Genomic DNA, 26,918 nt, shown 5'->3' on the forward strand with positions numbered 1-26,918 from the left:
AGGGACAAAAACAGCAGTAGGTAGAACTCCTAATAGGGCAAAAATAAACCATATTAACAAAATAAGCCACAAAATTGCTATTGAAGGTATTGCATTACCTTGGCAATTGTCTTACAGCAATTAGGTCATGCAGCAATCACCATCATCATTATCTCAGTCCTGCCATGAGAGGTAAGTAGTTACATTAAACATGATGGCACACAACTCAAATGTGAATGTAAAAGGTAACAAAGGTTAAAAGGAGGAGGAGTATCTGAAACAAAACCATGGTAAAAAAAAATATAACAAATGACCATTTCACCTGAGAGTTACAGGTTACTGTCTGCATGTGATCTGGAATACAAATGCACTACGTGCTACACAGCGCAAGGAGGGGAGGAGAGCAGCCACTGCGTCCACATATAGCTCTGATCCTTCCTGCAACAATCTACATGAATAAAAAAAGTCTGTGCTAAAAACATACTTCTTCATACCCATGACAGTGCGCACCTTACCGGGACAATATTGCCCCACCAGGACGGTCGGGTAGAGAGAGCAAGGCCAGCCTGCTGCAGGCTGCTTGCAGCTACATTTAAAGGGACTGTGAGGTGATTAGCACTCACCTGTTATCGGTTAGGCTGATTAAGGGGTGTGGCTGCACTGGCAAGAGGAAGGGGAGAGCCCTACTCATCACACCTCTAAGGCCTTTGATCGGGTGAACCATGGGAAATAATTTTATAAGTTGCAAAATAGAGGGGCTCCCATATCTCTTATAAGAATCCTGTTTTTTTGGTATTCATATCAGTCAATGTATGTGAAATGGGGTTATTCTACATCTGCTCCTTTTTAATATTTACATGGACGAGCTATCCAACCAGCTGCAGAACAGGATGTATTGTTGCTGACACCATTGTAAACCATCTGATGTATGCATATGATCTAGTTATTCTGTGTCCATATAGTGCTGGCCTCCAGCAGTTACTCAGAGTATGTTCGCAATATGGCTCTGACTTTGACATTAAATACAATGGTAAAAAGAGCAATATTATGATAGTCAGAAGCAAGGAAGACAATAAATTGCCATTTCCTGTCTTCTCTCTCTCAGGCACTGTCCTTAAAACGTGTGAAGAGGTCAAATACTTAGGACATCATTTGACTGATGACCTGTCTGATGATAGGGACATTCAAAGACAATGCCGTATGATGTATGCACAGGCCAACATGTTGAAATGGAAATTCTGTATGTGCTCGTTGTATGTGAAGATCACGCTTTTTAAAACTTTCTGCACCCCAATGTATACTGCCCACTTGTGGCGACACTACAAAAGTAGCAGTATCCAGAGACTCAAGGTGGCATATAATGATGGCTTGAGGATGCTGCTTAATGTGCCAAGAGTGAGCAGTGCTAGCCAAATGTTTGTGAGTGTTGGTGTGTCCACATGTCCTGCTGTACTCAGGAACCTCATGTTCAGCTTCATGTGTAGACTTTCTTAGTCACCAAATAGCATAATTTATGTGCTGGCAAATCCTGCCATGAGTACGGTCAGGCTCACCTCAAGGCTTTGGAAGCACTGGCGTTTCAGCCTATATGTAAATATTTTATGTTTAATATCTGTCTGTCTCTCTGTCCTTTTTGTTCTGTTTTGTTTATTTTATTTTTATGTTTTTACTTTACTGTTATATGGACCTGCCCCTGTGTCCAAAATAAAGTATTGATTGATTGATTGATTGATTGATTGATATTGCATGTCACAGTAACTCTGTCAGTCTCTACTCTGCACTGTAGATCAGCAAATCTCACTGACTGTCTATGGAGAACTGAATGTTGCCATCTTTATATCATAACTAATAGTTGATTCACTGCACCCAGCTCTCTTCATTGTACATCTCGTTTTCTAAACTAAAGTAAATGCAAACTGTGAATTGCTGGAGGTGTTTAGCATTTATTTTCCCTGATCTTTTCTCCTATGATGTCCCAACTTTGTACACTGCATCTGAAAACTGAGTATTGTGATTCCACACAGTGGTTACTGTCTGTACAAACACACAATGTGTCCCACTGTGTTAAATAAATAAATAATAAGAATTAAGAACTTATTCTTAAGGACAGTAATTGTAAAATGATTGCTTTTTAAAAAGATTGCTCAATGTGAATCTCTTCTAACCCAGAACCAGAACCCAGTTAAACAAGAAATAGAAATAAAATGCAGAAAAACGAGCCACCAGAAAACAGAGGAAGAGCTAAAACCAAACAAAAGGCTAGATCACTAACTACATGCTGCTGCAAGGTGAAGTGAGAGAGCCAGAAGAGGTCACCTCCTCCTCCCTATAACCTTTCCTCAATCAGCCTCACTGATTCCACCTGAGGGAAAGCACGAGACACTAATGACAAACAGGCTCATGACAACAAGAGGGGGTTAAATAAATGAGTGCCTGCACATACGTCACAGGTTTGAGCTCTGAAACAAACACCCACCCTCTCTGAATTTCTTATAAACCATGTGCTTTCACTGAAAATGTGGATCAGGATATGTGAGCAATACTGATTGGTCTCCATCATCACAGCAAGACCTTTTCATTGGTCACTTTATTGAGCATCTAAGGGGCTGAACTCTGTACAACTGTAAAAGTAGAACAGCCCAGAAACAGAAGGAAACTTTTCCTCTTGAGCAGCAACGTTTCAAGTTCTTCATACGGTAAGAATTATTTGTTAACTTTTAAAACATTTTTTAATTTTTATTTTTTTTTATTTTTTTTTAATTCAACTGTATTCAAGGTAAGTTTAAGGTTACAGGGAGAAATCATAAATGCCCAAAACAAAAAGGCACATACAAAAGCTTAATTTTAAAGGGCCAAGAGCCAGAAGTTTACACATTTTACACATGGGCAGCACAGGTTGAGATGAAGGGCAGGAGAGGGTTGCAGGGAAATGTATCTTGACATAAGAAAGCTAAAGAGTTGTTTTCTCATTTTATTTTGATTTCATCATCTGATATAAACTCCTCTGTTCTCTTTGTCACTCAGGTCTTGTAAAACAAGGTGTTGAGTCTCCACAAGTCTTCCTGGTGTCCAGCTTTGATCTCCACCTCTATGACTTCCCTCTGTTAGAGCAGACCCTAGAGAGAGAACTTCCTGCACATAAGAGGGATGCTCTGCTGTTGACCATACCCAACATCAGCCTGGAGGTCATCAGCAAGAAGAAAAAGGCTTTAAAAGCTAAAATAAAGTACTACGCCGCTGCATCTGCACTTGCAGCAGCTGTACCAGTCCCTGGGCTCTCTTGTGCTGTTGATTCTGCCATGCTGGTTGTTAACATCACAAAGTACCAAGTTACTTTTGGTCTTGAAACTGAGTCACTGAAGAAACTTGCTCATCATACAAAAGTGCCTTTGGATGATCTCAGAGCAGTGATTACATCACCACTGAGTTTAAATAAAATAAGCACAGATCTGATTGTGAAGGTATTGTGTTTTTCTCTGACTGATGCTGCATTATTGGCAGCAGAGGAAGGGTTCAGATTTATTCCATTCATTGGAATCCCAGCAGCAATGACCCTCTCTTTTGCCTTCACCTACAAAGTTCTCAGTACTTCCCTTGACATGCTTAATGAGGACGCACAGAAGGTGTTCACAAAGGCTCTGGGTTTGAACACAGCAGTGTGATGTCATATGTTAAATGACAATGTGTCACTTTAAATTTCTTGGATAGCATGTAAATGAGCTTCTGGATGATTTCTGACTACATTGTAATATTACAGTAGTTAACGTTACTGCATTCACATCAAAGTTTTATAATCTAGTTATACATTTCACCAAACACTTTGAGCAAATCAGGAAATGTGATGAGTGTCTAAATAATGCGTTTTGTCTGAATTAAATAAAGGCTTTTGGGTGAACAAATAAAAACTTCAATGAAATGAGCTGAAGTTTGTGATTTTGTCATTGCTTGTAATCTTATTGTCCTCAGTGAGTTCTTCATGTCTCATCCCTGTCCCTTCACTACCATCTAGTTGACATATAATGTCATTACATTGTTATAATGAGAGCCTCATGAGCGAGAAAAACAGTAGACAAAGTGCTCAGGCAAGGTCCCTAAAGAGTAGTGAACCAGGAGGTGGTCTTTAGTGAGGAGAAGCAGAAATTAAAATGAAAAAAACAAGAAGGAAAGAATCCCAATAGATATTTAATAAATATTCAGTTGTACGTACATTTTCAAAAGACACATTTGGCAGTGTGCCATGACTAGTTCGTAATTTAATAATATCATGGCGTCAGTTATATGACTCTGCAGAACTGTCTGTTCCACTGAACTTAATGATCTTCCACTCTCTCGCCATAGACAACAGGGATGATGGAGCCACTCTTACTGGCTGTGTAGAAACCACCATACCTCAAAAATACTCAAAATTATCCAACCTCTAAAACTGGGTGCATCTTTACTCAGGCAGTACAAATTGTCATGTGTAAAAGATGTGTTCCATATAGCAAGGAATATTCTATAGATATTCTATATCTAAGTCAACACATCACACATCAAATCAAGTGCATGATTTGACAGAAACGTGGTGGTGTCAGAAAAAATTCCCCCTATTTTTCTCTTTTACACACCAAAGCAGATGACATACAAGCGAGATCTGAAAACACCCATTAGGTACGAGCGTCCCCTTTTCGTGTGTGTCCCCACAAATCCCATCTCTGCCCCCTAACAGAATGTGTTTACAGTCGCCACGCTGGAGTCGTGACCTCACGTGCCCTCTCTCTCTCTCTCTCTCTCTCTTATTCACACCATGTGTTGTTGAATAAAACCACAACAGAGGAAGTTAGTCTGTTATGCAAGAACAAAACTTTGACGTTTGACTTGGAGGATGTGTTAACACATTAATGATTGTGTAAATGTGTCAAGCTATGCAGATCCAAACCTGCTGCCTTACTGAGACACATCTCAAGGTATCTTTCTGTAGTTTTCTTTATGAAGCTGAAAGCACTTCTTCAATGTTCGATTTCCTCAGTGTATTTCTTCTGCTAAATGGCCAGAGGTGGCTTAAGGTCACTTTTGTTAAACTATGACTGTATTTAGTTTCTATTAGTCAAGCTGAAAAAACCTGAGTGTGTTTATGTTGCAGCATTGTTAATTATATAAGTTTATCCACCATTAATGATTTATTCAGTTGCTAAATGGTCAGAGAAGAGGTAAAACTATATTCTTAAACTATTTTAGGATAACTGTTTAGATTTTAGGATAACTGTTTAGATTATTTCCTTGTGTTGCTAAAAATACTTTTATATTATCCACCATTATTGAAGAAAATGTGAATGTGGTTCAAATTATTTAAATTTCTGTTTATGTTACAAAGGATAAATCACACTTTTAAATAAGAAATTAGCGTTAAGTGTCTCATAAACTTTTTTTTTATATATTTTAAACTGCCAAAACAGTGTACTGGTGCTTGGTTTGAAGGCATGTTAAGGTTATGATAAATATCTCTATGAAAAGTTTAAAAAAAAATGTGATTTGTTGTTCCAATACTTACTTTCATCATAGTAATAATGGAGCAAATGTAGATATAATTTTACAGTCCCACACTTCAACACTAAAATAATGTGTCCGCATAAGAGAACTCAAACATCAACAAAAATAAAGAGAAAGGTAAGGCAACACTTTCCTGAGTAACGAAGTGCTTTTATATTGCAGTTATTGGAAAGAAAGTAAATCAGCCTTTGACAGAAGTAACTTCTAATTGTAATTCATTAGTAATTATCAGCAACATGAATCTCAGCACAGGCCCAATGGCTTGGTTTCTGTTCTGCTCCTTTGGAGCAGGGTCTGTTCCTTTGGAGGCTGCAGGAGAGGAGAGACAGCCTGCCTCCCGGCAGTCCAGCTGGAGAGAAGAGCAGGGGTTGGAGGGTCTGGAGGAGACTTAAACTGGGGGTGTTTCCCCGAGAAACAGGTTCTGTGTATCACCAGCCAATGAGGCTTTTACACCTATGCAGATCCACACCTGGAGTTGGGGAAGTGGTGGTGTGGTTTATGATGGGGGTTGGTTCTCTTTGTTTGGGGGGAACAAAGAGAACCTCCATTTCGAGGGCTGAAATTAAGAAAATGCTGGAACAAATTAATTAAATTATTTTCATATATCCAAATGCACACTTGTGGCATACCTGTGTCCTCTACAGGACATACTAAAACCTTTTCTAGCATACTTAATTGTACACTAGTATAGTATTGGTATGTATCATGTCTTGTCTCCTGTAGATGATTGTGATGAGTGTTCACTGCTGTTAAGTGGTCACAGTGAGAAAGAAGGAAATACAGGATTAACACACATAGTAATTATTAATTCATTCATTAACCTGTTGAGAAATGGATTGAGGAAACCTTAAAATTAAATGATCTGACTCCAATAGTAAATCCTCTTACCAATTCTCTGCGCAGATCGTTTGATGGGGAATGATGAGCAGGAGACGTCCAAGTTCTCTTTTTAACATCATTTTATTACAACGTTAATTAACGTTAAGAAATGTGCAGTTACAGAGTCTCTGGGTTCAAACATTGATTTACATGATTAAGGCGGATCAGTTCGGACACATAAAGACAGACAGACAACCATTTACCTGCATGTCTTTATAGTCTTATCACTATTGTATCACCATATACATTTTAGTACTGATGCTGATAGCGTTTCTCATAATTCCACAATATGTTTTTCCATATGTTACTTATATCATTTATCTGAAATAAGGCTTTTGAGTCATCAAATAAAATGTTGATTGAAATTAGCTGAAATTAGTCATTTTGATTAAATGAAACACAGTTCTCTGTTTGTTCTCTGCCATCTAGTGGATATATGCTGTCATTACGTCATCATTATATTATATATTATTATAATAACTGGGATTGGGCTAAACTCAGGCGGCAATCTCCGTGTCTGAGCATGGAGGCCAACCAGGAAGTGCCTTAAGCCTGCAATCCACCGAAAATTCCAGCAGGGGGTGCTAAATTTGGCTGCAGAAAAAATCTGCCCGTTCATTTCAGTGCAAAATTTGAAAACTTCTCACTTGATTTATTACCTCAGAAACTTTTTTCAGGACAACACTATGGTCTCAATCGCTAGTAAAAAATCATCTTCAAGACAATCTGATGTCAATAGTTCTAATAATGGCCCCATTTAGAAGAAAATAGAAGATAGAGAATCGTATGATTTTGGGCGTGGCTAGCTTTGATTGACAGGTCACTGACAAGGTGAGCCGTCATCAGGAGAGAAGCAGAGCAATGCGTATCCACGACAACGAGTCAATAAAGTTATATATAACGTTATATAGATAGAAAAGAGGACGTTCACCGATTTGGTCTCATAACTTTGACCCTTTCACTGTATTTTCACTTAATGACAGTTTATTTGAACGTTTTGTTCAGTAAAAATGTCTTGTTCAGCATTTGGTTGGACTAACAGACACTCCAAGGAGTCGCTGCTCAGTTTTCTGAGGTAAGTAACATACATTTTGTTTTTGTTTTTTGCTAGCCAAAACATTAACATCCCAGTTAATGCTCCAGTTAATGCTAACATGAATTAGCAGCGGCTTCTCTCAGTCGGGTTGCCGGTAGAGAGGCGTGTAGTCAGTGTCATCAGATCCCTCGCACTCCTCCACAGTCCAAATATGGTCTGCTCCGCGTATCGGAAACAAGATGGCGACGCAAGATGGTGCCGAGTGTAACGCTGAACTTGAGGCTTCCAACGGGCAGTCCACAAACTAATGGGTGACGTCACGGTGACTACGTCCATTGTTTATATACAGTCTATGGCTAAACTGACCTCGTATGATATTGAAAAGCCATTTCGTAGGTGGTTCGCTAGTGCTTCCATTACAAGACCAATGTTTATAGCAACTATAATATGAGACACTGAAAGTAAATGTGTGCTCTTTTCAGCCGCTCTCAGTGTTTTCCCTGATCTCATCTCTCTGGATAGATATTTATTTTTGATATGTGTACATTTACAGGGTTCATAAGTACATGATGACAAATTATCATTCAGCATCTTAAAACATGTAAGCGGGCGGCACATAGGAACGCTAATGGATGTTTTATTACACAGTTATGCTAGTTAACTAACGTTATGTAAAACGTTGAAATCATTGAAAAGGCAAAATTCTTGTGATTCTATTGATTAAAACCACATTTCAACAATACTAATTACAGGAATGACGCAACTTAACTTATAGTAATCCAGTAATCAATAATATTCGATCAAAAACGGTCACTTTTTGGTCCAAAATACATTTATATTTTCATAATTACCCACAGACTGTTGTTTCGCCTTTTCAAAAAAAAAATCCAAATCTCAAAATTGCATGTAAATATTACTGGCACAGTGACTTAAAATGGCTGCCGAACTTTGACCTTCTGATTGACACCTCATTTGACCTAATAGGAACTTCTATGTCCAATCCATAACCTACAATAGCCAATAAGGGCCCAGTTTGAGGAAAAGCACCCGCCTACCTTTGGTCAGATGACTGGCGTTTCGTACAGCCAATACAACGATATACGACTTTAAGGGGTGGGATTTAAATCGCTAACAAGGAAGTTGAACTTTTCGAGCATTTATGAGCTAAGTTTAGTTTCAAAGTGCAAAACGTGCACAAAAATGTGTTGGGTTTTTTTCTCTTTGTCAGTAATGCTGTCAGTTAATTTGGATATGTGATAAGATTCCTCAAAATGTCACCTTTCGTTAGAGCCCAGAATGATGACTGTAGGTTGAAGGGTTCATCATTTATGGAAATGAATGGCTACCAAGGATGCTATTGGAGTCTCAATAAATACATAATCATAATCATTTTTATTATGATAATTATAAAACCTGTGTAAAATAGTCATTCTTTGAGATAAATTCATCTAATTTGAACTGGGAGAAGGTAATATTTTATACATTTTGTGTTTTTTAGTTCATAAGTCCAAGCTGTAATGATCTGTATGCCAAAGATATAAAGCCGTACAATAAAAAAACAACAACATATTTTTCAGTGTGTTTCAAACTTTCAAATTTCATTACTCAATAACATTTACAATTAGTCTGACTCCTTGGGAATAAACTCCAGTGTTACCTTTCAAATGTGACCATAACCACATATTTTCTCCAAACTATCAAAGAACAGCTTTCAATTTACTTTGGTAGGCCTATGTCTTTCATATGTTTTTAAAGCATTTAAGGTTAATTTGCAGAATTGCTAAGGGGTTAAAGAATAAGTTAGTAGGTGTGCATTGGTGTGGCCTGTTTTCGTCAGTGGTACATAAGAGGTGCACCTATAAATATGTGATGGGTGCAGCAGTACAAACTGTACAGGTATGCAGGCCATGCAGAAGTGGTTTGCTCTTCAGTTGGCAGTAAAATAAACATCAAACAATACAAACAAGTTTGTTAACCAGGAAACAGAAAGAGAACAGTGAGCTAAATATAGTGCCAGGAGACTGTAAGTCAGAGAACATCTCTTGATCAGATAATTACCACTAAGACTAGATGGTGAATTAGTGTCCCCATATCATCAGCAAACACTTTCCTCTCACTTGCCTGCAGTAGTGGGACTTCATATTGTCATCAAAGTCACACAGGGAATGTGTTGGTAAGTTAGGCACATTATTCTCTTGTGATAAGAAAGAAAAATCTTCACTTTTCCTCATGTTTGTACGTATTTGCAAGTCAGTTGTACTTTGTTCATTCTGTTTCAGGAGACCAGACTGAATCCAGAATATATTAACAAAATCTTACACAGCCTGCTGAGTCTGTATTTAGTAAACAAACTAAAACAAGCTTCTACAAATAGAAACTACATCACCATTTAACAATTGAAATATCATCACACCTTTTTTATTAACATATGATTTTATGTTATCATTTGACTGACAATAGTTTTTAATGCTGACCAGTGCTGACAGGCTAATTTCTCTGATCTACAGATAATGCCGAGCACAGACAGTGAGGAGTGAAAACATGGACTGTAAATTGAAACACGCCTCCCTTTGTTAAAGGTCAGCTCCATTACATGTACCGGCACTGGTATGAGGAAATAAAGAGAACAATCCACGGCTTAGGCTCCCTGTCTGTCACAGCGGGATGTTAAAGCATCAGTGTCCATAAAAAAGTTGAAGAATCTACAAATCATCTGTGGACATTTGAACCCAAATTTGTAAATCAGGAATTAAAAGGTCTCTGCTGCGGTCTGATCAGGAAGGAAGACGCCTTCAGTGAGTATCTGCTTTATTCAGTCAGTGTTTTATGGATGTGTAACACACTTTCCATTATTTTACATGTAGCACAGTATAATGTAACAAGCTTGAAAAATGTTACTGACTTCAGTTTTGCACATTTTAGTGTTTTGCTGCCAATTAAATATATTTTGCAAACTGCGGACCACAACTTACCTTACAGTGCAGACACACAAGTTTGTTTGTTTTTGAAAATATGTATTTAAATGCTGTTTCTGAACCTTGCTTCTTTTGCTATTTTTATTACTATTTGTGTAAGCTCATCCTGCAGTACCCCTGAATCAAAATAGTGAAATTGTTTTCTTTCTCAAGGTGAGCTATGGATGACCCATGTGAAGATGAACAAATCAAAGAAATTAGAGAAGCTCTGGCGTCTGAAGGATCTGCCTCAGCAGTTGCAAAGATCCAGGAGTATTTTGATAGGCAGGATAGTATTCAACTAAATATTGGCATCACAGGAGAGTCTGGTTCTGGTAAATCCACCTTTGTTAATGCCTTTAGAGGCGTAGACAACAGAGATGATGGAGCTGCTCCCACTGGCTTTGTAGAAACCACCGTGGAGGTTAAACCATACCCCATCCTAACTATCCCAATGTCATACTGTGGGATCTTCCTGGTATTGGCACCACCAACTTTCCAGCAGACAAATATCTGCAGCATGTTGGATTTGAAAGGTTTGACTTCTTCATCATCGTCTCATCTGATCGCTTCAGAGAAAATGATGTGAAGCTCGCTCTGGAGATTCAGAAGATGGGGAAAAAGTTCTACTTTGTTTGCTCGAAGATTGACGATAACTTACGTAATGAAAAAAGAAGTCAGAGGGAGTTCAACAGAGAAAGAACTCTTCAAAAGATCAGGGACAACTACATTCAAGGTAAGTTTAAGGTTACAGGGAGAAATCACCAATGCCTGAAACATTAAGGCACATATAAAAGATACTGCTTCATTTTAAAGGGCCAAGAGCCAGAAGTTTACACATGGGCAGCACAGGTTGAGATGAAGGGCAGGAGAGGGTTGTTGGGGAATGTATTTTGACATAAGAAAGCTAAAGAGTTGTTTTCTCATTTTATTTTGATTTCATCATCTGATACAAACTCCTCTGTTCTCTTTGTCACTCAGGTCTTGTAAAACAAGGTGTTGAGTCTCCACAAGTCTTCCTGGTGTCCAGCTTTGATCTCCTCCTGTATGACTTTCCTCTTCTACAGCAGACCCTAGGGGGAGAACTTCCTGCACACAAGAGGGATGTTCTGCTGTTTGCCATTCCCAACATCAGCCTGGAGGTCATCAGCAAGAAGAAAGAGGCTTTACAAGCAACTATAAAGTACACGGCCACTTTATCTTCACTCATTGCGTCTGTACCCATCCCTGGGCTCTCTTGTGCTGCTGATTTGACCATGCTGGTTGATAACATTTCAAAGTACCAAGTTACTTTTGGTCTTGATAGTGTGTCACTGCAGAATCTTGCTCGTAGTGCAAATGTGCCTTTGGATGATCTCAGAGAAGTGATGACATCACCACTAAGCTTAAATGAAATAAGCACAGATCTGATTTTGAGGGAACTGTGCTCTTCTCTGACTGATATTGCAATAATGATAGCAGAGGAAGGGTTGAGATATATTCCATTATTTGGAATCCCAGCAGAATTGGCCCTCTCTTTTGCCTTCACCTACAAAGTTCTCAATACTTCCATCAACATGCTTGCTGAGGACGCACAGAAGGTGTTTGAAAAGGCTCTGGGTTTGATGTCATGAGGTGAATTGAAATGTGGCACTTTAAAAAAAATTCTGGGCAGCATGCAAATGAGCTTCTGGATGATTTCTGACTACACTGTAATATTACCGTAATAAAAGTACTGCATGTAGTCATGGATTTCACTTTACCAAAATGTGATGTTAGCTTTCATAACACTGTATTTCAATCTGGGCTTTTGAGTGATCAAATAAAAGTGATTTTGAAATTTGTGAGTTCTCCATTTCACATCCTTTTCTCTTCACTACCATCTAGTGGACATATGCTGTCAATATATCTTTATAATGAGAGACAGGAGTGCCAGAAATCAAAAGTAATGTAATGTGTATATACATACTGCTGTCCTAAATTAACAGCATTAGTAAATAAATAAACAAAATGTCACCTTTCGTTAGAGCCCAGAATGATGACTGGTTGAAGGGTTCATCATTTATGGGAATGAATGTCGCCATGGCTGCCAAGGATGCTACTGGAGTCTCAATAATTACATAATCTAATCATTTTTATTATGATAATTATAAAACCTGTGTAAAATAGTCATTTTTGAGATATATTCATCTAATTTGAACTGGGAGAAGGTAATATTTTATACATTTTGTGTTTTTTAGTCCACAAGTCCAAGCTGTAATGATCTGCATGCCAAAGATATAAAGGCGTACAATAAAAAAAAAAACCAACATATTTTTCAGTGTGTTTCAAACTTTCAAATTTCATCACTCAAAAACAGTTACAATTATTCTGACTCCTTGGGAATACCTTTCAAATGTGACCATAACCACATATTTTCTCCAAACTATCAAAGAACAGCTTTCAATTTACTTTGGTAGGCCTATGTCTTTCATATGTTTTTTTAAAGCATTTTAAGGTTAATTTGCAGGAATGCTAAGGGCTTAAAGAATAAGTTAGTAGGTGTGCATTGGTGTGGCCTGTTTTCGTCAGTGGTACATAAGAGGTGCACCTATAAATATGTGATGGGTGCAGCAGTCCAAAGTGTACAGGTATGCAGGTCATGCAGGAGCTGTTTGCTCTTCAGTTGGCAGTAAAAGAATAAAACAATACAAACAAGTTTGTTGACCAGGAAACAGAGAGAGAACAGTGAGCTAAATATAGTGCCAGAGAACATCTCTTGATCAGATAATTACCACTAAGACTAGATGGTGAATTAGTGTCCACATATCCTCAGCAAACAGTTTCCTCTCACTTGCCTGCAGTAGTGGGAATTCATATTGTCATCAAAGTCACTTTGCTCATTGTATTTCAGGAGACCAGACTGAATCCAGTATATATTAACAAAATCTTACACAGCCTGCTGAGTCTGTATTTAGTAAACAAACTAAAACAAGCTTCTACAAATAGAAACTACATCACCATTTAACAATTGAAATATCATCACACCTTATGATTTTATGTTATCATTTGACTGACAATAAACAGTTTTTAATGCTGACCAGTGCTGACAGGCTAATTTCTCTGATCTACAGATAATGCCAAGCACAGATAGTGAGGAGTGAAAACATGGATTGTAAATTGAAACACGCCTCCCTTTGCTAAAGGTCAACTCCATTATATGTACCGGTGAAGCATTGGTATGAGGAAATAAAGAGAACAATCCACGGCTTAGGCTCCCTGTCTGTCACAGCGGGATGTTAAAGCATCAGTGTCCATAAAAGAGTTGAAGAATCTACAAATCATCTGTGGACATTTGAATCCAAATTTGTAAATCAGGAATTAAAAGGTCTCTGCTGCGGTCTGATCAGGAAGGAAGACGCCTTCAGTGAGTATCTGCTTTATTCAGTCAGTGTTTTATGGATGTGCAACACACTTTCCATTATTTTACATGTAGCACAGTATAATGTAACAAGCTTGAAAATGTTACTGACTTCAGTTTTGCACATTTTAGTGTTTTGCTGCCAATTAAATATATTTTGCAAACTGCAGATCACACCTTACCTTACAGTGCAGACACACAAGTTTGTTTGTTTTTGAAAACATGTATTTAAATGCTGTTTCTGAACCTTGCTTCTTTTGCTATTTTTATTACTATTTGTGTAAGCTCATCCTGCAGTACCCCTGAATCAAAATAGTGAAATTGTTTTCTTTCTCAAGGTGAGCTATGGATGACCCATTTGATGATGAACAAATCAAAGAAATTAGAGAAGCTCTGGCGTCTGAAGGATCTGCCTCAGCAGTTGCAAAGATCCAGGAGTATTTTGATAGGCAGGATAGTATTCAACTAAATATCGGCATCACAGGAGACTCTGGTTCTGGTAAATCCACCTTTGTTAATGCCTTTAGAGGCGTAGACAACAGAGATGATGGAGCTGCTCCCACTGGCTGTGTAGAAACCACCATGGAGGTTACACCATACCCAAATCCTAAAATTCCCAGCGTCATACTGTGGGATCTTCCTGGTATTGGCACCACCAACTTTCCAGCAGACAAATATCTGCAGCATGTTGGATTTGAAAGGTTTGACTTCTTCATCATCGTCTCATCTGATCGCTTCACAGAAAATGATGTGAAGCTCGCTCTGGAGATTCAGAAGATGAAGAAAAAGTTCTACTTTGTTCGCTCGAAGATTGACGATAACTTACGTAATGAAAAAAGAAGTCAGAGGGAGTTCAACAGAGAAAGAACTCTTCAAAAGATCAGGGACAACTGCATTCAAGGTAAGTTTAAGGTTACAGGGAGAAATCATAAATGCCTGAAACATTAAGGCACATATAAAAGATACTGCTTCATTTTAAAGGGCCAAGAGCCAGAAGTTTACACATGCGCAGCACAGGTTGAGATGAAGGGCAGGAGAGGATTGTTGGGAAATGTATCTTGACATAAGAAAGCTTAAGAGTTGTTTTCTCATTTTATTTTGATTTCATCATCTGATATAAACTCCTCTGTTCTCTTTGTCACTCAGGTCTTGTAAAACAAGGTGTTGAGTCTCCACAAGTCTTCCTGGTGTCCAGCTTTGATCTCCACCTCTATGACTTCCCTCTTCTACAGCAGACCCTAGAGAGAGAACTTCGTACACACAAGAAGACTATTTTGCTGTTGGCCATTCCCAACATCAGCCTGGAGGTCATCAGCAAGAAGAAAGAGGCTTTACAAGCAACTATAAAGTACACGGCCACTTTATCTTCACTCATTGCGTCTGTACCCATCCCTGGGCTCTCTTGTGCTGCTGATTTGACCATGCTGGTTGATAACATTTCAAAGTATCAAGTTACTTTTGGTCTTGATAGTGTGTCACTGCAGAATCTTGCTCGTAGTGCAGATGTGCCTTTGGATGATCTCAGAGCAGTGATGACATCACCACTAAGCTTAAATGAAATAAGCACAGATCTGATCATCAGGGAACTGTGCTCTTCTCCGAATAATATTGCAATAATGATAGCAGAGGAAGGGTTGAGATATATTCCATTATTTGGAATCCCAGAATTGGCCCTCTCTTTTGCCTTCACCTACAAATTTCTCAATACTTCCCTCAACATGCTTGCTGAGGACGCACAGAAGGTGTTTGAAAAGGCTCTGGGTTTGATGTTATGAGGTGAATTGAAATGTGGCACTTTAAAAAAGGGCAGCATGCAAATGAGCTTCTGGATGATTTCTGACTACACTGTAATATTACCGTAGTAAAAGTATTGCATGTAGTTATGGATTTCACTTTTCCAAAATGTGATGTTAGCTTTCTAAACACTGTATTTCAATCTGGGATTTTGAGTGATCAAATAAATGTGATTTTGAAATTTATGAGTTCTCCACTTCACATCCCTTTCTCTTCACTACCATCTAGTGGACATATGCTGTCATTATATCTTTATAATGAGAAACAGAAGTGCCAGAAATCAAAAGTAAAAAAATAAATACTAAGGCAGCTCCTATGGTAGAAAGTTAAAAAAAAAAAAGAAAAAGAAAAAAAACGTGTTAAGAGTTAATTTTCAGGACATAAAATAATTTCTTGAGGAGAAAAAAAATACATGAACAAAAGATCCACACTTTATGGAAAAAAAACACAGCAATAACAAAACATATACATGGGAGGATATAGATACATACCTTCACATACAGCCAAACATAATTATACTATATATACATTACAAAAAAATAAGTCAAATCAACAACATCATGGTAATTGCCTTTCCTCTTTTATTCAGTGCTTTATTATTTTTATTCTTTTAGCCATATGCTATTAATCAGCTATTATTACCCATGTCCAAAATGTATTGTGTATATACATACTGCTGTCCTAAATTAACGGCATTAGTAATTAAATAAACATTTTTAATGCTAAAATATAATTATTATTTTTGTTAACCTTTTTTTCAAATGTACTGTTATACAAAGAAACTATAAAAATAGAAAAGCACATTATTATTTCTTGATTAAGATGTCAAATTAGTTAGTTATTTCCTTCCTTCCTGAACAGAAAAAAAATAGTTTTAGTGGTTGAATGTTATGCTTGATTAATTTCTAAAAGGTGAATTCTGTTTATTATTACAAATAGATAGCAATAACACTTTTGGTTTAAAACAAGCTTTTGAAAGATTTCTAAAATGTACATGTTTTTCCTCTTTATTTACACTGATTAGCAATGATGATGATTAGACAAGTGAAAGACAAACTGAAAAATCCCATTGTCTTTTTCAAATGTTCACTGCCACCCAGTGGTCACTATGAGAAACTACAACACAACGTCAGTCAAAGGGACTGATATAGATATTGATTGAAATGTTCGTCAATAGTTTTCACATCACTGTTACATGAGTGGCATATAATAGTGATAATAGCAATGCATTCATATACACGCTGGTACTAAACCTCCACATTCTTCATGTTAATAGTTAACTAGTTTTATTAGAATGATACTCTCTTTGACACACAGTAAAATGAAACTATAAAGTGCTGTAAAACTGCTGTCAGTCTGGGGTTTCTTGCTACTGATAATGCAATAAAACCAAGTTAACAGTCCTCACTATGATTTTCAATGTGTAACAAAAATCACATGGATGACACCTGTCAGACTATCCATTGTCTTAGAACAGTCCAATAATTGTTTGCATGTCCACTGTGCAAATCTAGATCATAGAGTAAAACTTAATTATTATTTAATGAATCTATTAATCTTTTTTGTTATTGTTGTTATTAACCCTTTATCAGGCGAAAAACTATATTTGGTAACTTCAGTGGATATCAAAATGAGGTCCCCGTGTATCTCTGTGAGGTCGTAGAACCACATGGATTTCCTCCAGCTAATCAGCAAAGATCTGGTTACGTCACAGGGGTAATATTTCGAGAAAAAAGTTGCAAATTTATTTGATTAAAGTGGCAAATCTACAAGAAAAAAAGTCGCAGATTCAAGAGATTTAAAGTGGCAAATCTGCACGAAAAAAGTCACAGATTTACGAGAAAAAAGTGGAAAAAAAGCTACTTTTTTCTCCCAGATTCACTTTAAATCTCATAAATCTGCGCATTTTTTTCTCGTAGATTTGCCACTTTAATCTCGTAAACTTTTTTCTCAAAATATTACCCCCCTCCCCCGGATGTTTTTTTACACACTCCACAGTCCACATTCTGCCAGTAAGTAATATCCTCCAATATTCTCTAGGGTTGAAATTTAGAATTTGCAAGTACTTCAATGAGTGCCCTATTAAGGGTTAAGCTGTTAAGCATTTGGTGTATAAAAAAAACAGCAGAATGTTTGGCTTTTTTTCTTAAAGAGTGACTTAAAACATTACTCTATTATCAAATTTGTTGTAAAATACTTTTCTTGGAAATTACAGATGAATAATTGATGAATAGACAACATATTTTACAGTTTTTCTCAGTCGCTTTGGTGCATTTCTCACATCAATATTAACATTTGCACAAGTTAGTTCAACCTCCACAACATTTAGTCATTTTATGCACGTCATAGCAGTTTCTCATTCCTTACAACAAATTACAAATGCTTTTGGACAGTCATCAGGTGCTTTCATACAACTCTCTGCTGTTTTACAACATTAACATTGCTTATGTCATGTCAGTCAAAATTAACTATACTTGTGAATGCTGAATAGTCATTCCACATGCTTGAGTCATTACATACAAAAATGTTGAACTAGTTGTCAAAATTTGTCAAACAAATGTTATATATTTTTTCTAAATCTTTTTTTTTTCCTGAAAATGTCTCCTAGATTGAATAATTTCTCGCAAGTGAACCTCAGCTTTCACTGCAGAGGGTGGATTCGCCACTTGAGGAGATACTTTCCTCGCTGCATTGCAAGAGATAATATTCACTGTAATGTAGATGAAACTATGTGGCCAGACAGAGAGGAACGTCTGGATGTGCATGAATGATTTACAGTACTATGTATGTTGTATGTTCAGTTCGTTATGTACTGCAATATTGTTTACAGTTTTGCACAACTCTACCCAAAGGGAGTTTATGTTTGTTTGTTTTTTTCTTTTGCACAATGCTGTGAACAAATTAGAATTACAAAGAGCATATGCAATAAAAATGTAAAACATACATATTCAGTGTGTTGTACTCAGTTACCTCACTAAATACAGTAATGTGTAACTTTACTGTAGTTTTCAAATGGCTGTGTAAATACTATACAGTGCTGTCTGGAGCATTTTCAGGTAATGTCACCAAGATCTGACTTTTTTGCATTGGTAAACATTTACAGAGCAATGTAATAATGAAAACATGACAGAGACATTTGACTATCTTGTTCATAAACATGGTGTCAGGACTTTTCATCTTGATGACACTGACACTTTCATTAACATGAATACTTGCTTTTGAGGAATGAGCTATCCCTTTTGAGCAAGTGACACACTTTTGCATGTTATCAACTAGGTTTTGCAGTTTGTACTAATTGTTTTGAGAAATGTATTAACTGTTGTGCAAATGTTAATAGTGATGTGAGAAATGCACCAATCAAGTCCTTCTGTATCTATACACCAATGAGACAAACATTGTTCTCAATAAAAGCTTCTGAAGAAAAGAACAGAATCAGCTGTAAGGGACAAAAGTTTATTGTAACCCTACAAAAGACACAGGGTGAGAAAAAAATACAAAACAAAAATAAAATTATAGAAATGAAAAAAAAAAAAAAGATTCTCATTCTTATACAAGTCTCAAAACTATCCATCATACACGGACCACAGTTTATTTATTCATATTCATATTTTTAATATAACATTTTGTTGTAATGCTGTGTGTACATACAAAATATAGCAAACTAAATAAGGCAAATAAATAGAGGTACAATTTACAGGAAAATGGAACATTCCTTAATGTATTCATCTTTTTTAATCTTATCTCAAACATCAAGAATGGTGTACAAAATCCTTTTTTTTTTTTCCAACTGTACATCTTTCGGTGGAGGATACTTTTTTTTCCAACCATAAAAATACTGACTCCTCACAATTATACAACCTCTAAAACTGGGTGCAACTTTTCTCAGGCAGTACAAATTGTCATGTGTAACAGGTGTGTTCCATATAGCAAGCAATATTCTATTAAAGTCAACACGTCACACTTTGTGCACCCTTCTTCAGGCATGCAGGTCGACGCCAAGTCAAGTGCATGATTTGACAGAAATGTGGTGGTGTCAGAAAACATTCCTTTTTTTCTTTTACACACCAAAGCAGACAACAGACAGACGAGGTCTGCAAACACTCGTTAGGTACGAGTGTCCCCTCTTCTTATCTGTGTCCCCACAAATCCCATCTCTGCCCCCTAACAGAATGTGTTTCCAGCGGCCCAGCCGGAGTCCCAACCTCACTTGCCCCCTTTCTCTCTCTCTTCTATACACCATGTTTTGTTGCACCACTCTTTCGTTGCACCCTTCTTGTTTCTAGAGGGTTCTCGGCCCTCGTAACGGCGCTGCAAATGGAAATGTCCCATTATAAAAGTGCATTGAACAAGCTACTAATTTCATTCCTCTGATTTCCATCTGTACACTCCAAAATTCAGCCAGTCAATGGCCAAATAAACATCTAAACATGGAACAACATAAACTTGTAATAATACTGACAATGTTGCAATACCCCTCTGTAAATAGTCTGCACTAGAATAGAAGCTCTGGATTAAAAGTTTAAAGGGTCTGCCGAAGTCTGATATACTAACTCTGATTAACTTGAAGGAGCATAGGTTAGGAAATCAAATAGCTCAAATATACATGAGATGCTGGTTAAAGAATATGCAATCATACGTCATTTTTTCCCCGTAGGATATAGAACTTTTCTGATTTTGCAGTTTCTGAAAGTTTGAACCGATTTTGGCTTACAGGTTAATCTCTAAAGTGTGGGACACGGGGCTCCTCTCTGCACTCACACCGTGTTTGTAGCCTCACATCTTCTCTCTGCTTCAGATTGAGGGGGAATTAAAGGACGAAACCCCTGGTAGGATGAGACGCTCTGTGACGACTATGGAGAAATTAAAGGCTGAAAGGAGTTTTCTCTGATCACATGTTGATGATATTGGGTAGTTGTTGTTTTTTTGCCTGGAGCTGCATCGTGTTTGGAGAGCTGCTTTTAACTGCTTGTGATGCCAAATGGAACACAAAAGTGCATCTAAAGCCACCAGATTACACCCAACTGAACCTAACTGTCAGCTGCATTTCACTAGCAAATACAGTGCATTGTATGGAAAGCGAATAGGAATGATATATGTGTGAGAAAAGGGTCAGAGGCACTTTAAGGTGAAAGTTAAACAGAACAGAAAAGTTGGCAGAATGAAGGACAAACTGGGACAGCTGTTATTACTGGAGTAATGTAATTACACACAGCAGTGAGTGTTAAGTGATGGATCCATTCAATAATCTGACGTTGGAAGTGTCTTGTGTTTTGCAACACAGCTAACACACCAAGTGCTAGTTGAGTCAAGTATAGAAATATAAAATATTTCTGCTTTAATGTGGAGAAAGGAACTGCAATATGAGTCCTTGGTGTTTAACTGTAACTGTGAATGAGCACTACACTCATATCACTAATAAGCTGAAGCTACTCAACATAATAAGGGTGTGTGCTGAAATATGCATGCATGATTTATCAGGATTTGTCCGTTTTTTACTCTGAAAAGTGAGTAAAAAAGTGATTTTCCGACAATCAGCTCACATATGGCTCTATACTGTACTGCAGACACCATGCATGCAGATGGAATGACTTAAATAGGTATGATAAGAACACAATGGATGATTATCAGGGTATTTCATATAGACTGTACGTGCATGTTGTCCTCTATCTGCTTACATGAAGGTGTATGTTCACATGTGGCATATGATTCTTGATTTTTTTGGATCTACACTTTCATTTGATGTCCCAAAATGCATCCTAATCTCTCCAAGAAGTGACCAGGAGTGGCGCCCTCCACGAGCCAGGATCAGAGCCCTCTCTATGGGTCAACTTCCCGTAGCAAGCTACCCTCCACCGTGCTGTATGTCTAAATGTTGTTCTGAGGCGAGCCAATACATTATATTGCAGCCTTTGTCATGTCTACTGCTAAGGTTTTAGAAATGCATATATAAATAAAAAATATACTAAAGTGAATATTTTAAAAAATGTAAAGAAAAAATGATTGGCTTCAGTATGTGGATCTGACTCTTGTTTGGCAACCAGTCTCCTGTACTAACAGGCTTTAGTCATGTCTGAAACGTGTGAGAGAAGCTGGAGGTAAAGATCCTTTCCTATGATGCTCTCTGAGGCTGTTAGTGTCCCACTATATTTTAATTACGACATCCGGTAAGTGCTTTGTTGTACCCTGACTTTGCAATAACAGACTCGTCACATGGTGTGGTCTGATATCGCAATGCCAACTGAAAAAAAAACAACACAAAAATGCTGTATGATGAGCCTGAATCTTGGTAATCAAGCACCAGTTCTCTCTTTGAGACCACGAGTTTAAGCACCAGTGGAACAGGTCCTACAGACACTATGGATGAGATCGTTAAAGGCTCAATGAGAACTGCTGTACAGCATCCTTATGGCCGCCACTTTGAGTCCACACAGTCTGCAGCCTTTAGAGCTTTAGAGCACTGTAAACCCATCCTATATGGCATTCCTCTATTATCTCTGTTATAGATAAAGGTGATTTAAGTACAGAGAGGACTTTGTGGATTAGTTTGTGGAGTGTAAAGTTGGTCAGAAAAGCTACAGTGCAAACAAGACATACAGGTGTGAAAAGGACAAGCAATTACTTTTTTTCTTTCTTTTTTTTACATAAAGCGCAAAATGTATAGAAATTCACTTCAACAGCAATGTGAACTTGCAACACCAACAAATAATGCATTGCGTGTACAAAACCCCAAAATGCCATGAAAACATAAAAAAACCCTCTACATCTTTGCAATTAGCTTGTCTGCATCTAAATATAAATATATATCAACGCCTAATTGCAGTATGTTTTGTATTAATACATTTACATTTTGCTTTCTCTTTGCTTTGGCACGGGTTAATGCCAGAACAATGTCGAAACCATTGAGGAGTGGAGGTGAGGCCTGACCCTTGTGGCACAGTCATCGTGTGTATAAAGTGGATCAAGCTGTTTATTTCCTTGAGACTAGTTGTATCCTCTGAACCTGCAGCTCGGGGCGTACGTGCGTCCTCCCTGGGAAAGCTGTGTGCTGGAGAAGGCTGATGGGACGTGGCGATATCCTTCCTCGCTCTTTCAGGAGCCTGAAAAGCATTCTGGGATTTGCTGACACACCCATCTCCCCAGTAAAGGAAGTTTATGAATATCCCTCCATGTTCCGTGTCTGAAAAGTCTCTTTTCTTATGGGGGGACACTTGAAGCAACCATGACTGTGGAGTTTATGGCTTAGTTCCCCCTTCCCACCTTCTTTTTCAGTTTGAATCGAATCTCCCGGAAGTCCTTATTCCAATCGGTTCTCTTGGCCTCGAGTCTATGTACAGTGTGACTGGCTTGAGAGACAGTAAAAAGAAAGGACTGCTCCAGCACCAAGGGACTTACAGAGGGGAGGGTTTGTGAGGAAAAAAGAGCAGTTAAAAATGGTGGTGTTGAGAGCTGGAAGCTTGAGCACAGTGTTAAGAGGATATGGTCAAAAGATATGGGATAATGTGTCACAGTGGTCTGTCCGTCCATCTGGAGATCCCCAAGATCAAGAGATCGTACAACGCCCAGGACAAACGGGTTGGGAATAGCTTTACAAGACCAATCAGAGGAGGATGTTGAATCCTTCAAAACAGCGTGGCTGTCCATACATGTCGCTACATGTCCAGTCCAGCCGTTATTTACATCCTCTCCAATGTCAATGGTCACTTCTCGAGGACCTGGACTAAAGGTGTTAAGAGATCTACACCACGGCAGAATTTAAGTGTCTAGTGTTTTTATTTTTCCTTCCTTTTTCCCTCGATCTAGTAGTTGACCTTGGTGACAGCGCGTTCGCGGCCCCCGCCCTCCACCAGCTGGTTGACGGAGCGTTTGCGGTTGCGTTTGAATTTGTTCAGGTCCTTGTCGAAGACCTCGCCGGAGCGCAGCGCCGACACCAGGTCGTCAAACTCCCCGCCGACCTCCTCTGAGGCCCCGCTCTTCTTTGCCCGCCGTTCCCGCTCCCTCTGCTCCTTGAGCTGGAAAAAGGAGACAGGACGTTAGGGGGGCGAAGACAGAAACATAAGAGAGTACAATTGCTTTCTCAGGCTGATTCTCTCAATGTTTGTCTTACCATGGCCTCCATTCGTGCCCTCCGCTCCTCCTCATCTTTACGTCGCTGCATGTTCTCCAGGTCCTGCCGTGCTTCGCTGAACGACTGTAAGAAGGTGTCGAAGATCCCGAAGAACTCATCGGGCTGCATCCTCCCTTCGTCCTCCCCAAAGTGCTTCAGAGATTTGGTAAACTGCAGAGAGATGAACATGTCAAGTCAAGTCAAATTTATTTCTATAGCGCATTTACTTCACATAAAGTGCAATAAAATACAGGATTGACAAAGGTGAAAGAAACAAAAAGGGTTAAAAGACATTTCCTAAAACAAATCAAAAGAAGAAGGGACAATTTCAAAGGCACTGAGGGATTACTAGGGGACACCATTCCGTAGCACTTGCCGGAGGAAAACTTTAATCGAAGGCAAGAGAAAAGAGGTGAGAATTTAAGTGTGACTTAAAAACATTTATGTGGAGGGGGAGGCAGTTCCAGAGTCTGGGGGCCGCTACTGAAAAAGCCCTGTCGCCCCTTGTTTTCAATCTGGACCTGGGCATCTCCAACAGCAGTTGGTCAGCTGTTGCTCTGGAGGGGTGTGGTGGTGCAGAAGGTCAGACAGGTAATTAGGGGCCAGACCACGGAGGGATTTGAAAACAGTTAGTAGAAGTTTATAGTCAATGCGGTGACAGATGGGGAGCCAGTGGAGCGATGCAATGTGATCACGTTTTTTAGTGCAGGTGAGGAGTCGGGCGGGTGAGTTTTAGGCCAACTGCAGGCGGCGAAGCTGCAATTGATCCATGCTGGTGTAGAGATATCGTTACAGTAGTCCAGTTGAGATGTGATGAAGGCATGAATAGCTCTCTCAAGGTCACTCTGAGTTTTAGTTTAGCAGCAGGTTAGTGCAGTCGTGAGGAGAAGTTTTTTCTACCTGAGAACACTAGCCAAGACTAAAGCCTAACTGCCTCAAACTTAAATGCACTGTCAAAAATCATGGCAAGATTTCTGACAGAAAGAACAGAGCCTGCATATGTGTGCCTTTCCTTAAATTTCTTTGCTGCATGCATGCTTAATATTCAAGAGAACTGCAAGAACACACAGACACAGACAGACAGACACACACACACACACACACACACACACAGACACACACACACAAGCTGTACTCTCTCTACATTGACCACCGTATGTCCACCCTGTTCAGTCCAAGCTGTCCAGTGCTCTGTGCCAAGACGATGCCTGCAGCCAAAGCTACTCTACATTCCCACACACAGAGCTTTGGACTGCGTATACCGCAGAAAGCACGGCATGGCAGACGATTTCTTTAAAAACAATGTGATACTTGAAGTGTAATATTATTGTATAGAGTGTATATATGTGTATAGAGTTAGTCGTTTCTAAAGTCCACATCAACTCAGTGTCTACATGTGTAGCTAGAGGAGAAGGTCATTTTTTACTTATTTTTAAAGTGCAAAATGATTAATCCTGATTTTACATGTTTCTGTTAACGAAAACAGAATATATATCTTCAGGAATTCAGATTGCTCATTTAGAAAAAGCTAGTTGATCAGTTTGAAGTGATAATATGTCTTTGGATAGTATTTAATTGAACATGTGTTTAAAGGGATTAGAAAATTACTGCATTCTTGCTTTATCTACGTCTTAGACAATATCTCAACTTTTCTGCAATTGTTAATAACCCAACCTTACTCAGTATTTCTAAAAGGGCTTCAGGTCTAAAGTCTTGCCCTCATTAGCTCCTAAATGTTCCACCGTCGAGCTCAACCACAGACGGTAAAAAAAAAATAGTGGACATAGTCAGCCTGTCGTCTCCTACTGGTTTATGGACTGCTGCTTTGCCTCGAGCCTCGAATTCAGCATTTTGGCCTTCACCGTCTTGGTTTATGACCATTTTTTGCTAATGGTACATGCACAAAACAGATTGGGAGCCATAATGAAGCTATGTCATCAGCTAACACTAGTGCTAGCTAGCTAGCTTGGTTAGCAAGGGAGAATGTTTTTTCTAAATTAAAACCTACTCCTTAATATGTCTTTAAGTCCAACTGAACACTGAACAAGTTCATTTTTAAACCAACAAAATGTTCCAGTTAACTCCCATTAAGTGTAAACACACAGCACACTGTGGTAGTTACCTGTCAATCATACTGTCTACTTTACTTTAAATGGGACAATGATTTACAAAATGAACAACATGCTGTATTAAAGTAGACTTGAAACTATTTTATTAAACATTTATGTAAGTAAAATGTACAGTAAATAAAGTGGCAAAACAGCAGCATTGAAAGTAATTTTGTTCATAGTAACTTTTGCTTCAGCGGATTTGCACACTGAAAGATTGTAACTATGCAAGAACTGTGCTGACTCAAAACAAAACAGTTGAAAAGCAGCAGTTCATATTGTTGGACTCTCTTCTACTATAACGGCATGTCATGATGAGTAAAGTGACAAAAAAAACATCTGATCATTGGAGTTTACGAGAGGGGAGTACACTGTATGGGGTTCTAGGGTTGTGATATGAAGGAGTTGGGGTTTTCTTTTTTCTGAGGATGAAAAAAATCATCCTGTCATTATGGCTGGTCACCATGGTAACCCCCACCACCATCATCCCTCTCCCTCCTGTAATTATGTGTCTGGTCAAATCTGTTTCCTCTCATCCCCTCGGGTCTGTGCTAAATGAGTAAACACACACACACACAGACACACACACACACACACACAAACACACAAACACACTTTTGCGCTCAAATTATGTCTTTACACTTGGTGTAAAGACTGTTCAAAGCATAAGAAGGCCATGTTATATTATATTTCATAGGTTGCTGCAGCATTTTTGTGTTTATTTAATTTGTTTACATAGATTTCTGTGCTAACTTGTTTTTCACCACTCTAGAATTGAGAAAAATGGTCAAAAATCCATCGAAAATACCATACTAAGACACCAAAACCCTGAGGAACACCATAGATAATTCCATGCTGTGATTTGGTATTAAAAACATTTGACATTTACCAAAAGAAACACATTTTCATTCAGAAATCTTGAGGTCTGAGGACACCTGTGAAAATGGGCATGACTTGCAGAAATCTAGCCAAACTCTGTAGGGTCATTTATCCCCCTTCCCTTTCACTGTAGCCTTAAGTCTGAGCCCTGAAGCAGCTACTGGTGTTTGTGTTCAAATTTGTATCTATATGAGTTAATCATTGAAGTTAATTCAAGTTATTGTTGAGCACTTTGATTCAAAGTTGTTAAAAATCCACAGATTTTTTTTACAGGCTG

At 38.4% G+C, this 26,918-nt stretch overlaps 3 protein-coding genes and 1 pseudogene across 3 annotated transcripts in view; 3 read left to right on the plus strand and 1 right to left on the minus strand.

Annotated features, from left to right (window-relative positions):
• Positions 1 to 2,861: 2,861 nt before the first annotated feature.
• Positions 2,862 to 3,896, plus strand: LOC131988447 (interferon-inducible GTPase 5-like). The gene is made up of 2 exons (XM_059353558.1): positions 2,862 to 2,874; positions 3,004 to 3,896. Exons 1-2 carry the CDS (start codon positions 2,862 to 2,864, stop codon positions 3,639 to 3,641), a joined length of 651 nt encoding a protein of 216 aa, XP_059209541.1. The 3' UTR covers positions 3,642 to 3,896.
• A 6,554-nt stretch (positions 3,897 to 10,450) lies between these two features.
• LOC131988711 (interferon-inducible GTPase 5-like) lies at positions 10,451 to 11,999 on the plus strand (annotated as a pseudogene).
• Positions 12,000 to 14,101: 2,102 nt separating this feature from the next.
• Positions 14,102 to 15,726, plus strand: LOC131987850 (interferon-inducible GTPase 5-like). Its single transcript, XM_059352734.1, has 2 exons — positions 14,102 to 14,657; positions 14,903 to 15,726. Exons 1-2 carry the CDS (start codon positions 14,102 to 14,104, stop codon positions 15,529 to 15,531), a joined length of 1,185 nt encoding a protein of 394 aa, XP_059208717.1. The 3' UTR covers positions 15,532 to 15,726.
• A 3,411-nt stretch (positions 15,727 to 19,137) lies between these two features.
• daam2 (dishevelled associated activator of morphogenesis 2) overlaps positions 19,138 to 26,918 on the minus strand; it is a 90,152-nt gene continuing 82,371 nt past the window's right edge. Inside the window, exons 26-27 of the mRNA XM_059352732.1 lie at positions 23,655 to 23,825; positions 19,138 to 23,559 (exon numbers count right to left, since the gene is read on the minus strand). Of these exons, the coding sequence (XP_059208715.1) occupies positions 23,347 to 23,559; positions 23,655 to 23,825 (384 nt within the window). The 3' untranslated portion in view covers positions 19,138 to 23,346. The remainder of the gene's footprint in view (positions 23,560 to 23,654; positions 23,826 to 26,918) is intronic.

Source organism: Centropristis striata, chromosome 16 (genome assembly GCF_030273125.1).
Source record: "Centropristis striata isolate RG_2023a ecotype Rhode Island chromosome 16, C.striata_1.0, whole genome shotgun sequence".
NCBI lineage: Eukaryota > Metazoa > Chordata > Actinopteri > Perciformes > Serranidae > Centropristis > Centropristis striata.

Excerpts from the sequence above, each read along its gene's own strand:
- LOC131987850 (XM_059352734.1), top strand. The coding sequence starts at position 14,102 with ATGGATGACCCATTTGATGATGAACAAATCAAAGAAATTAGAGAAGCT. Across the intron at positions 14,658-14,902 it reads CAGGGACAACTGCATTCAAG|GTCTTGTAAAACAAGGTGTT; the intron begins GTAAGTTTAAGG and ends TTTGTCACTCAG.